Below are 13,217 nucleotides of genomic sequence, written 5' to 3' on the forward strand. Positions count from 1 at the left end.
AGTCTACCACCAAAAAGAGCTTCTTTGACTCCAGGCATAAAGAGACACTAATTTTACTACATTTAATATCTCATCTGAAAATCTTGATATGATGATGGTTGCAATTACATGCAAGAATTATACAATATGTTAACTTCTACTTCTTACGTTAGGTTATTAAGATTTATGATGCGGTATATGCTTATTCCTCTTACTCATTTGCTGTATGATAGCAAAAAATTATTTAACTGAAAATTCAACACAATTTCTGTAATATTTTGTAATCTAATTAAAAAGATGGCGTCACATTCTAAGAACCTGTGCTCTATATAATGTTTGGTTTGGCAGAAGAATTGTGTTATATAACCTACTCAGTTTCTTTCTTATGCAAGATAATTTTAGATTTGATCAATTAATGTAGTTTTCTTGCCAGTACAAGATACAGTAAATGAAACTCTGTAGTCAAACAGAGATGGTTGACAAATACAAGTCAGTAACATTACTATGGAAACTACATTAGTACAGACATTTATGCATTACTGCTATTTTTACAGTAAATTTTTCATAATTGTTGACTACCCAGTACTCATTCTTGTATAAAACATTATCACAATTTCCTTTAACGATTTTTATATCAGTAGTGAAAGTATATTAGATACTGTGTATGGAACTCAATGCAGTATCATGTAAAATTCTACGAAACAATAATATCAAAGAAAATTTTCCTTCTATGTTAAAATGTATGAGAAACATATACAACTTGCACATGAAAAATTTTACACTGTTTGCACTATACTGTATTGTTCCTATAATGATTGATGTATCATTTAGTAGATTGCCACACTGTAGGAATCTGTTAATGTAAAATCATTAGTTTTGTCTCATCTATTTGTTCTTCAGTTGAGACTTACATCGATGTTATATGAATTCAGTACTGACACATTATTTTCTGAGTAATCCATTGTTAGTTTCAACTTCCTATAAGATATATAAATTTAGCTAGCAAAAGTACCGAGGTTTCCTGTAACTAAGTATCATTAAGTGGGTGTTGTAAATGTGTTAACCAATTAACTTAAAGATAGATAGGAGGAAATAAGAATGACAGCTGTACTCAAGTCACAGAGGAAGTCCTTCAAAATCTAATGCAATGCAACAACTCTAAAAGCAGCATGAGTAACAAGCCAACTGTAAATGCTGCTAGTATTTGTACATCTGAGGAGATGTTGTAGTTTTTGGGAATTTAATCAAGGATGAAAAATGGAAAAAAAATTGTGATATCATCCAAACAGATGCCAAAATATTATTAAAGAGTAAAAATGAATGTCAGTTGAATTAAATTAATTCACATAGAAAATGAAAGTAATTATTATTCTTAAGAAACTAAAGCTAAATGAAAATGCAGAATGACATTAATGGTGAGAGAGACATATAGGTAAACAAATGTGAAGTATATAAGCTCAGTTAAAGCTGTCTGAGAGGAAGACTTGTTGATTCAGATATTGACTGCGGTCAAGGCAAACATGGAGACATCATTTAAGTATGGAGAACAGAATGATTTCGAATAATAAATGATGAAACTTTAGCAATTAAGTTTCTTCTAAAGCATCTCATGTTGTGATACACATCATGCCTATCTAATGAGTCATTAATTGCAATATTAAAAATAAATGATTTATAGTATGGCTGAAATGGTTTCCACTAAAATGCTCTGAAATTTAATAATATCTTGTTGCTAATTCTATTCTTTCTGTCCATTCTCTCTGGTTCTTCTCTGCTCCTTATTTAAAATACTGACTTCTTTCTAACATACATATTAATCATTTGCTAATGTTCCTGTACTTATTTTTCCTTGTTGCATCATTTCATTCATCTTTGGATTAAGTGCCTACATTTTTCATTTACTTCATCCCACCATTTCCCCATTTGACAATATGTAACATCAAAATATATCAGCCAGTGGTGGTTGCTATGGGCAGGCCAAATTATGAACTCTTGACTTTAAAGGAGGAAATGACTCTGAATCTGCTCATTTCCTTTTTTTATGTTGTATTCAGGCACCATGCAAGGTAAATAGCGAAGTACCGACATACATAGATGAGTCTGCCCCATCAAATGTGTCATTTCACTTCACTTCTGAAGTGACTAGTTTATGAGTGCTGACAAAGACATCATGAGTAGTGAGTAGTCACAAAACACAATGAATAGAATAATAAAGTAACAGCAACAGCTAGTATATCTACTGTGCACACAACACCCAACACACAAGGCCAAGGTAGTCACATTCTACTGATATGGGAAAAGCATTCATAGCATACAGTAAATATATATGTGACAGGATATTGAATGTTACATATATGCAGAAATTTATCTCATTTTTTACTGACAGTTTGAGATAGTCATTACTTAGAGGGAGTATCTATTAAAATATTTTTATAAGATCTAGTGCTGCAATTAAAAACGCCAAGGAGCATTCAACAAATGATTCTGTTACCAGAAAGGTATTTAAATATAAACTACTAATGCTTCTTAACGTCTTCTATTTTTTGTTGAATGGGAATCATTTTCTTATTAAGTACCGTCGTTTCTGAAGTCCCTCACGTGGGAAGGAGCTTAAATTTGAACTTAAGAATAAATATGAATTCAGAGTGAGCTGACATCTCTTCAGTGATACAGTATTTATATCTTAACTACGTATTTAACTCTATTTACGTAACAAAGTTTTGTTGTAGGGTATAAGAGAGTCATTTTAAGTGTGAGAAGAGAGGGAAAGGAGACATTATTTGAGTTAAATGAAGAATTAGATACTAATGCTTTGTCAATGTTCAGTAATAATGAGATAAAGTCTGCATCTGATGAAACATTCGGTTTGATTTGCAGGTCACTCATGGCTCAAAAATGTGAGTGGCTCACAGGAAAACATCAATAGCAAACAAAAATATTACCAGATCATTCCAACATTGAAAGCAGACGTTAACTTACAAGCACAAAAATTAAAAGGAAGTCTGTTATGGGGTCTAATATGCAAAGGAGGGGAATGATTATAATACACATATTTCACTATTAGATTTGCTTAAATACGTCTGTGGCGCAATTTTTTACCAATTGTCAATGGGTTTGCTTTAGAAAGGCAATTCTCAAGTATTTACAGAATCAGTCAAAATTACGTTTACTCCACTGTCCAGACAGAAACATGCACAGGAAGAAGAAGCTGGGTTAGAAAAGGTACGTGGTAGACATAATAAAACTGAAACTTTTTGCAGACACCGTTTACAACAGGCATACACAACTGTCAAACAAAAGCAGAATTCAGTAACGATGTGCTCAAGAACAATGAAGGGAGACTGGAATTCCATTCAGGCACGGTCTATGTGCAGATGGCTGGCATGGTGGCTTCGGGCAAGCTGACGTGAGTGGAAGACACTGGTGGGTTCTTCCACTGTGAAGCAGAGGCACCCCACGCATTCCCTGGAGGCGGGAGACACACGCCAAATAAAACTGAGGAGTGCACAAGAGACACCCGTGCAGTGCCTGGACAGAAGAGCATTAAATAAAGAGAAGGCAATAACAACAACAGTAACAACAACAACAACAGGGGGCAGAGACGAGCATGTTGCGAGTGCAGACACGAACGACACGAGAGAGAGAGATAGAGAGAGTGAGAGAGTGTTTCTCCGGCGGACGCCTTACTTCTGGGTGGTGGTTTAAGCAAATCGTCCAAACTAAAGGTTCTTGCTGTGGCAGCAGATGGGTGACTGTTGTAGCCGTGTGGGCTGGTGAGGCTTAGGAGCGAAGGTTTGCGGATACCCAGGCGGCCTAGCAGGGAGCGAGGGCAGCCGGGCTGCGGGCTCGGCACCACGACGACGGCGGCGGCGCCGGCTCCCGCCAGATGGTCGCGCACCGACGGCGGCCGCGAGTGCACACCTGCGAACACCACACGCCCACACTTGCACGGGAGCGCTCGCTCTGCGCCGCCGCACCACAAATTGTCTTCAATCACATTTAAGCTACTTACGGAGCACCACACAGTCCTATATGGCCTTTTGTGGTAGAGTGGGAAATATTCAAGTAAGAAAATAATAACAGTGGGCCACATATCGATCTCTGAGGAATACCAGTAGTTATTTGTTCGCAATAATGCTAATTTTGGAAAGATTTAAAAATTATTTATGGCAAATCGTTATCATTAAAATTTTCAAGGACTCTGCACACATGAACTCACTAATTTCATATAATTACTGAGCTCATACACAGAGACGCATTTTCTCAGGTGTTTCGGAAGATATTTATAATTTAGTTCCTGCAATGTGTAACCCAAACAAATTCTGCTGATTACTTGTTTCATGTGGGTCACAGGGTCGACAGAAAGCGTCGGTTCTCCCGTTAAAAACAAGATAATGTTTAATGTGAGATGTTATATGCGCATTCGATTGGTTGGTTCCAAATTAGTCTCGTTCAATTTTGTTTTACCAATATGTATTAACAAGGAACGTAAAATATGAAGAGTAACCAGAACTCCAGCAGTGACTGAATAGCACTGCTGCATTGTGGTAGCAGTCATTGTGAGCCTGGGTGGTGCCCTCGATGCTGGAGTACTGTTTGTTTTTTAAGTTTTACTGTCCCTGTTAATATTTATTGCTAAAACGAATATCGCACTTTAGACTAATCTGGTCCCTTAAAATTCCACTTCAAAATATAGTGATTTGAAATGGAGAACTAACCGGTGGTTTCTATAACACTGGGCTTCGAAAGAAAGACGTGATGTCCAATATTTGTTTGGGCTGACTCCAGCTGCATCCCAAAAACGAAATTGTAAATATCTGCCGAAACGCCAGAGAAAATTCGCCTGACGAGTCTAATGAGGGACAGCCAGTACACGTCCAATTCAAAGAATGGAATACAAAGGGGAGTCTGAGCCCAGTTTTTTCTGTTACAGAAAGATGGACATAGAATGGCAACCTCGCATTACGAGTTTCGTGACTTACATCTGAACTTCGAACTTTGAACATCAAAATAAAAAATAACTTTGTATTTTATGAGGAGGTAGTTTTGGTGGCGACATTCTTGGTTAAATATTTCTCGCTATTTCTAGCGGAGTTACATTTCTTTATTCTGTCATACTTTCAATGACTTCCTCTGTCGTTGCCCTCAGAAGTTAACTGTGGTAGGACGACTAACAGGCTGTGCGGCAGTTTGGTATGTAGTTGGACGAATTACGTGAAGGAGTCGTTAAAAAGTCACCGAACCTCCATATGATATCTGTGATGGAGAAAGATCAGTAGCGATGCTGATTCTGTTAGATGATGTATAACTCAGTTTATTTACCTGCAGCCTTTCAGCATCTGCAGTGTTTCAGCATCAAGCTCCCAAAAGAGTACAGCCACTGTCACAGTTAAAGTTGTTGTTGCACTTTATGACAGCAAAATTTTGACGATGTTGGCAGAGGAAGTCGCTGAAAGACCGAGAATGCTTTTTCCAGCTTTGTTTTCCAGCTTTGTTCCACGTGGGCTAGTCGCACGGTCTAGGGTGCCTTGCCACGGTTCGCGCGGTGCCACCTCTCGGAGGTTGGAGTCCTTCCTCAGACATGGATGTGTGTGTTGTCCTTAGCGTAAGTTAGTTTAAATTAGATTAAGTAGTGTGTAACCCTAGGGACCGATGACGTCAGCAGTTTGGTCCCATAGGAAACTCACCACAAATTGCCAATTTCTAGCTTTGTATTTTATCAACTCTTTGACAGTACATATGTTCACTGATGTTCTCATAAAAAGTGCAAAGCGTGACTAAAATATTAGGACCCAAAGCAACAATTATATAGAATTAGAAGTTTTAAAATTAACACATGAAGGTGTCATATGCATGACTGCATGTACAGTCAACAACTTTTCACACTATATTAAATGTAATGTAGGTAACAAAGTGGAGCTCAAGAGTGAACTAAAGAACTCATTAGGTAATACCTTCTACACTATTGAATAGTATCTCCACAGTGGCTGTGGAAATTAGTGTATTGAGTTTTAGAATAATTAACATCAGCAGTGTAACACTGTAATATTTCATAAAATCAAATAGTCATGATGTACTGTATTAAAAAAAAAGACATTCGTGAAGTCTTTTCACACCCCAGAAACATCTATGTTTGGGCTTCTTGCTGTGTGATTCGAGTAAGGTAATGTAGGCTGATGCTCTCTGTGGCAGAAGATGATCTGTAATTGCATGGCAGCTACATACCACTACTCAGTACTGTGTACCAAAACCTTGCCACATTAAATGAAGTATTAAACGATACCCTATAAACAGAATTGCTACACAATTTTTTTCATTTTTTTACAACTTTAGGGAGAAGTGAGAAATACAAAAACACTTATCTGCATCTGCATCTGATAGTCAGGTCCAGCACTCAAAAATCACAAAATGTTTGAAGCACAGGGGGCGGATGGGATGGGGGAGAAACGTGATGAAATGAGAAAAAAAAAAAAAAACAAAAAAAGAAAATAAGGCTGTTTCTTTTGTACAAGTTATTTTCTGTTTTGTGTCTACCAGTGATACTGCTCTGATGAAACAAAGTGCACGAAAACGATTTTCAGAGAGAAATCCAAACAGTAGAGAAGGTAGAAATAGGATAAAAAACATCGGAAGTAGTACAGACAAGATACAACTACAATGTGAAAATTTATGTTGAAACATTTGTTTGGAATCCGAGACAGAACGTTTCTTCAATATTTTACAGATTGTCACACACTGAAGAAGTATAGTCTGCTTCATAAATTCCATCCTCTTTGTTAATACATACAGGACATATAGTATGGTAAATAAAAACAAAAATACAGGGACTGAAATTAATTGCTGGCCTGATATGAATTATGCTAGTAGAAACGTCCAGAAATAATAAATGTAAAAAACTGGAGAAGATGGCATTTGTGATGAAACAAAATCGTAACCAAAATTTACTGTACAAGAATATTAATTTGTGGAAGATGTACATCGATAAATTTATTTAGCAAGAAAGTAAGAGGTGTAACTTTGAGATTGATTAGCAGATCACAGTGCTTTTTGGGATGATGAGATGGATATAATGCTCCCTTACTTGCCTATGACTTCTTAACTGACTTAACCCAAATGGAGAATGGCGCTACAGCACTGTCAGTAACCCAATGAGGCATACAAACGAGTACTCAACTTACTATCTTAAAAGTAAACACGAATGACTCGAAGGTACTGCAGTGCTGGTGGATTCCTTACAGAAATTCACATTTACCACACTACAATATCACGGTATGATTACTGTAACTCATGCTTGATACTTGTGATTTTTGAGTGCTGGGTCTGACTGTCAGAGGCAGATAAATGTGTTTTTATTTCTCACTTCTCCCTATTGTTATAAAATTTTTCTGTTAGTACACATTAAAAAAGTTCATCAGATTGGGGACAAATTACTACTGGCATGTCGTAGGGATTAGTAGGTCTAGTTTCATTCTTCTTGCATCTCATATGCCCAGAAAAAATTAAAAAATGTTTGATGATATTAAAACAAGGTTTCTGATAACTCTTAGTAGGTGAAGTAGCAAGTAATTGACTATACAGAATGAAGCAATTGATTTACTGTATCGTTACTCACATACAGAGCCAACGGCATTTTTTTAGAAATGGCATTTTTTTAGAAATGCCCTTTATAGCTCTTGGTAAGAGAGATATGGTGATATAACATTCATTAAAGATTTATTTAAATTTATTTCACAAAAACAGGCAGTAAATGTGTTAAATGTGAGTGCCTTTCTCGTAGGCACAAAGCAGTTTCACTTCCTTCCATTATCAGCAGCACTAAATGAAGCATAGACTCATACCTTGGTTTTTATTATCACCACTGTTCCAGTTACTTCTGTGAAACGCTTCATTACAAACATTTTACTGACATATTGTAACAAACGCCTGATGAATTTATTGTAAGAGGCTAACATAGTATAATTTTTATGTCATATTGGTCATATAAGTACACACACTTATCTCAGCTACATTTATTTGCATTGTTTCTTGCATTATAGGATATGCAACTATATTTCAAGAATACATTAACACATGGTATAGACGATGCAAGACATTGTAAATTCTTTGTAGATTATGTTATCAGTCGTAATTATTATTATGTTTACTCATATGTGAGATATTTATTTCCTTTTCTGGGAGTAAATTATCAAGCCTGGTATCCATTTCAAACAACAAGAACAACTCATTTACTTATAATAATAACTTCAGTGATCAAACAACTGTAATTTGGAATGGTCTTTTGACACAGATATTACTTGAAACATGCGAAATTTTTGCAGGAGATGTGGATAAAATAAGAGGCCCATTTGGCATGAATATATTAATAATGTTAAAAAATAGCTTGCCTTTCATCATATTCACATATCTCAGCTATATTTAGTTGTAATAGTTCTTATATCATAGGCATGCATAACTAGTTCAACACACATTTACACATAACAGGAATAAAAACAGACCAATAATTGAACTCTGTGGTACACCAGTAATAAATCAAATTTGTCCAGGCTGCTGTTGATTCAGTATGGAAACTGTCTGCATCTACTTACAATTGGTAATTATTGAGAGCTTGTTACCACTGCACAACTAGACATTAAGGTAAACAGAAAAAATAGAGGCAAATGTATTCATTTGGGAAGTAATTACAGAAACAATAATCAGTACATATTATATAATCTTCCAAGGGAGATGGCAGACAGATCTCCATGAGCGAGAGAAAGCATAATATCTCGTAATTTGCAGATGGAAGATGGGATAATCACGAACTTTGTATGAGAAACGATTAGAACGTAGAACTGTGACATTTCATGGAATGATGATGACATTAAAATTATCACATAGAGCCTCAGAACACTATTGAGATGGAGACAACTTGCTTCTAACCTTTTAAGACTTATTAATGACTACCTGAAAAACCTGGAATTGCCAAGGAATTTATATAACTGCGTCAAATAATTTCTACAAATGAAATTTATTTTTGATTGATAAAGCTTTTTTGTATACAATGTTTGAAGTAGTGTGACTGAGGAGGTGAACGAAGAGCTTGTTTGCTTCATTAAAATGAGAGAGGCAGTGATGCAGCTGTGCAAAAACGTTGAGAACTTTGGTGGTTTTCTGTGTGGGTAAAGGGTTCTGAGGATAGAGATAATGCATGACATTATCCATTAGAGTTACGTCACGCCTCACATGTGGAAAGCATTTCAAACAAGGAGTTAAAGCCTGACGTTGTAACCCACAGCAGTTTTCATCTCATGATGTCCATTGGATTCTTCAGACCGCAAAAGCCTCAATCTTTTATATGTTCTGATGTACTCAGAAAGAATTGTTTCCCAGAAATTTTTATTCTTAAATAAAATGATATAAAAATACAATTTTTTGGAAACCCAAATCTCAAAGCAAACTGAATAAATGCGTTTTTCCAGCAAAGAAGAGGAATAAAACCTCTCGTAAAGCGAAATCTGTAAATCCCATTATCATAGGGAAGTAAATAGATGTCAGTTTGTATTCGCAAAGATAAAATGGCAGTGCATAAACTTCAGAAATTACATCTGTCACAGAACTAAAAAAAAAACTAACATCGTCATCTGTTGATTCTTGGCGTACTACGTCGTGATGAACACACAATTTTAGATACAACTTTAAATTACGATATTTTTCTGTATTCCGCTTTTGATGAAGTAAAGCCTGAATGTGGCCACAAGCTACTCTCAATTTACGTGAGAAAACTCCGCGAGAATTCGTCTCGTAGTTTTGGAAATAAGTGCATTCAGACAGACAGACGTGACTATTTCAGATAAAATTTTATATTACGGTATATTTTTTATTCCAGGATCTGATTTTCATGAAATTAAGCCTGTATATTGCCTCACTCTATGATCGCGTTGTATATGAGAACCCGATGAAATTTCGTTAGTAGTTACAGAGATTAATGCGTTTAAACAGAAAGAGAGACAGATACGACTGTTTTAGATAACAGTTGTAATTACAATTTTTTCCCCGTGATCCGATTCTAATAAACGAAAAGTATATGTTGCTCCAAGCTACGCTCAACCCCATAAAATGATCTACTAGTTTTAGAGATTATTGTGTCAAACAGATATACAGACTTATGTAACAGCTTTGCAGTCCTATAAAAAGTATAACTTTCATCTACATCTATAGAATTGTGGTTAGATCTCACTACTGTTCGATTATAAGGGTTAACTCTGAAGTGTGGTAAAAAATTTAATACGCAACTTAATTTTTTACAAAACAAAAATAATATTTCTCAGAGTGATCTACATTTAGTTTGATGAATTAAATGCAGAGGCATTCTGATATCTTTGTTTCCCGAGATAATAAACACTGATTTCAATTAATACTGCATTGTAGCACAAACGACCCGTCATTCAATTGAAATTTCTTCTGTACATGTAACAATTTGATGTTAAGAAAGAGAGGCCCATTGTATGCAACAGGGCATATTGAGATCCATTTTGCACACCTTTGCAATAGTAAGGGCTCATATGTGAGCAGGCTCAAGTACTTCATATCAGTCACTCTATGGTATATACAATCGCACTTCATAATTCATTTTGACTATAGGTTTGGATCCAGGGATCAAAGTGGTCGAAATTTCGTCTACAGTCTCATAACGACGCCAGAAGCACATCTGTTATCTTTGCGTTTTTCCATACGTGATTTAAAAGTGTCCTTCCTTGAATGCTTTTTGTCTGGAATTTACCAACGCTGTACTAATGGATAGCAGCTCTGTCATCATTTCTTCAAAAGAAACAACTGGCCATCTGCAGCCAAATCAGCAATGCTCATAGAACAACATTTAAATTAATTTTTCTACAATAGAAATCTGTAATGGTGTTTCAGTCCCCCCCCCTTCTCCACCTCCCACATCCTGATGTGCATATGGACTGTAGTCAACTTGTTTAAAATGAAAATATTTTATTACAAGATACTCAGCACTAGTCATTTGTATGAAAAGTGTGGCATGAGCTGCATGCATTATCAGTTCAAGTACGCTTACCAATAATCATAACACTTGTCAGAGTTTCTTGCTGTTTTGTAAAAATTTTCCAGACTTATTAATCTAATTTGATGAAACATTTTTTTTAATTTTTTGATTATATGTAAGGGAGCTGAACAGAGGGCACAAGTTCTTATGCAGTTAGTGATTACTAACTGACACACACAGATCATGCGCAATGAATAAAGATATGTAGACAGCAGACACAGCACTGCTTTTGTTCCACAGGGATCAATACTGGGTCCATTTCTATTTAACAGGGTATCCCACATACTCTTAATATATCACTAAAGGTTTAAAATACCGACAGAATAGCTCTGGAGAAATGAACACAGACATTGGGGCAAATTCTTTGTGCTTAGTTAAGTACTCGATTCTTTTTTGTTGTGTAAATACTTGAAATTTGAGTCAAAATCTGAAATTTATGAACCAGATAACTGAACTTCAGTTAAATGGAATAAATTAATTTGTGACTGAGCGACTTATCCACTTATATTAAGTGCTGAAAGTACCTTACTCTAATCAATTTACAAAAGTAGAGACACTTCAATTATCTGTAGTAATTTTTTGAAATATGTACCAACTAGAGCTGATGATCAGCTCCAAGGACTCAGAATGCATATCACAAAGGCCAGTACACGTGGCAGCAATAATAACTCAGAGCAGATGAGTCAAATTAAAATATATTGCAATTAGGAATTCCTTGTGTCTCATTTACACAAGGATAGTGTTTTCGCCTGTTAGTGGAACAATTTAGTTCTGTGTCTGAGAATCTTGCAGACAAGTTTATGATACTACAAGTACTAAAAATCAAAACTGAACTTGTGGATTGAAATTCAGTCGCATGTTTGATAGATGAAAAGTCTGTATGACGCCACTGTACTTAAGAAAGCGATGGTACATGATACTTGATTATTATCTTCCATACTTTGCTAATGCTAGAAGCTATTATTCCACAGTTTCATCAGCTATTCTGTGATTGAGAACTTACATCACTCAACAGTTTCTGGTTTTAAAATTGTTAATTATAACATAGAATAATTATATAACTGTACTTCAATTAATTATGACTCCTTGGAACTGAAAAACTCTTGTTTATTGAAATGGATAAGCAATTTTCAAAGTTAATTATTTTTGTGGAGAACAGTTAAAAAAACTTTAATTATTCAATGATGTAAATCATTCTTTTCTGCTTTGTTGTTCTCTTAGAGAAATGCATTTCCCAAGTTCATGATTACTTTGTTAATCTTTACTCCTCTATCAAGCAGTTCTGCTTTATAGTAATATACACAATATAAAAATCTCAGATCAGTGTTCAAAACAAATGAATTTGTGTATGTAGTGAATGTCTAATTCTAGAATAGCAACAAAAATTTATTAAATAATAAACTAAAATGGTGAAAAATGTTGGTTTAAAGTATATGATATGTCATACCATATATAATAACAAGTAACAAGGTACCATGCATAAGTTACTGATAATAGCAAACTCTATCATAAATGTATTTACTTGGTATTAACTGTCTTTATCACCTTGATATCATATCATTAAACGTGTTTTCCAAGTAAAGCTATGTTTTCGTTCACCAGAACATTTGCATTTTATAGTTTGAGAACACTACTACTGTAGCTGAAATGGGTATTACTTGTACATCCAAGGTGGTGTATCTGGTGCTCTTATTGAGGATGCTGAAAGTAAAACTGGATTTATTACAAATATAAAATTAGGTTTAACAAAATGTGCAAAATGCTAGCTTATTTCTTAGATAATTTGGCACACTGGTCGCTGCAAAAGATATCAAGCAAGAGGTTGTGAAGTAAATTTGACTGAAGAATGAAATACAAGGCATTCCAAAAATTTGCATTGGTGCATGAAAAATAAAATGAAATTAGATGTGAAGGGAAATGGGTAAAAATGAAAGTGCATTATATTTGTAGCAAAAAACTAATCGAAAATTCTTTATTAGACAATCAATGAAAAATATGTTTTACATATGATTTCGCTACACTTCATTTACATAGGAAAGCGATGCGATATTATGGCAGAAATTATTTACCTGTACAAAGTGCCTCCAGTAGGTACACAAAATACTATTATCTTCTCTTACCTACATTAGATGACAGCGACCTTAACCAATCTAGCTTTGATCCTTCAGGATATCATAGAGTACAGCTTCTGCAC

At 35.2% G+C, this 13,217-nt stretch overlaps 1 protein-coding gene across 1 annotated transcript in view; it reads right to left on the minus strand.

The window, feature by feature from the left end:
* LOC124788539 overlaps window positions 1-13,217 on the minus strand; it is a 573,870-nt gene that overhangs the window by 169,098 nt on the left and 391,555 nt on the right. The window contains exon 19 of the mRNA XM_047255809.1: window positions 3,667-3,900. Coding sequence (XP_047111765.1) covers window positions 3,667-3,900 — 234 coding nt within the window. The remainder of the gene's footprint in view (window positions 1-3,666; window positions 3,901-13,217) is intronic.

Source organism: Schistocerca piceifrons, chromosome 3 (genome assembly GCF_021461385.2).
Source record: "Schistocerca piceifrons isolate TAMUIC-IGC-003096 chromosome 3, iqSchPice1.1, whole genome shotgun sequence".
Taxonomy (NCBI): Eukaryota; Metazoa; Arthropoda; class Insecta; order Orthoptera; family Acrididae; genus Schistocerca; species Schistocerca piceifrons.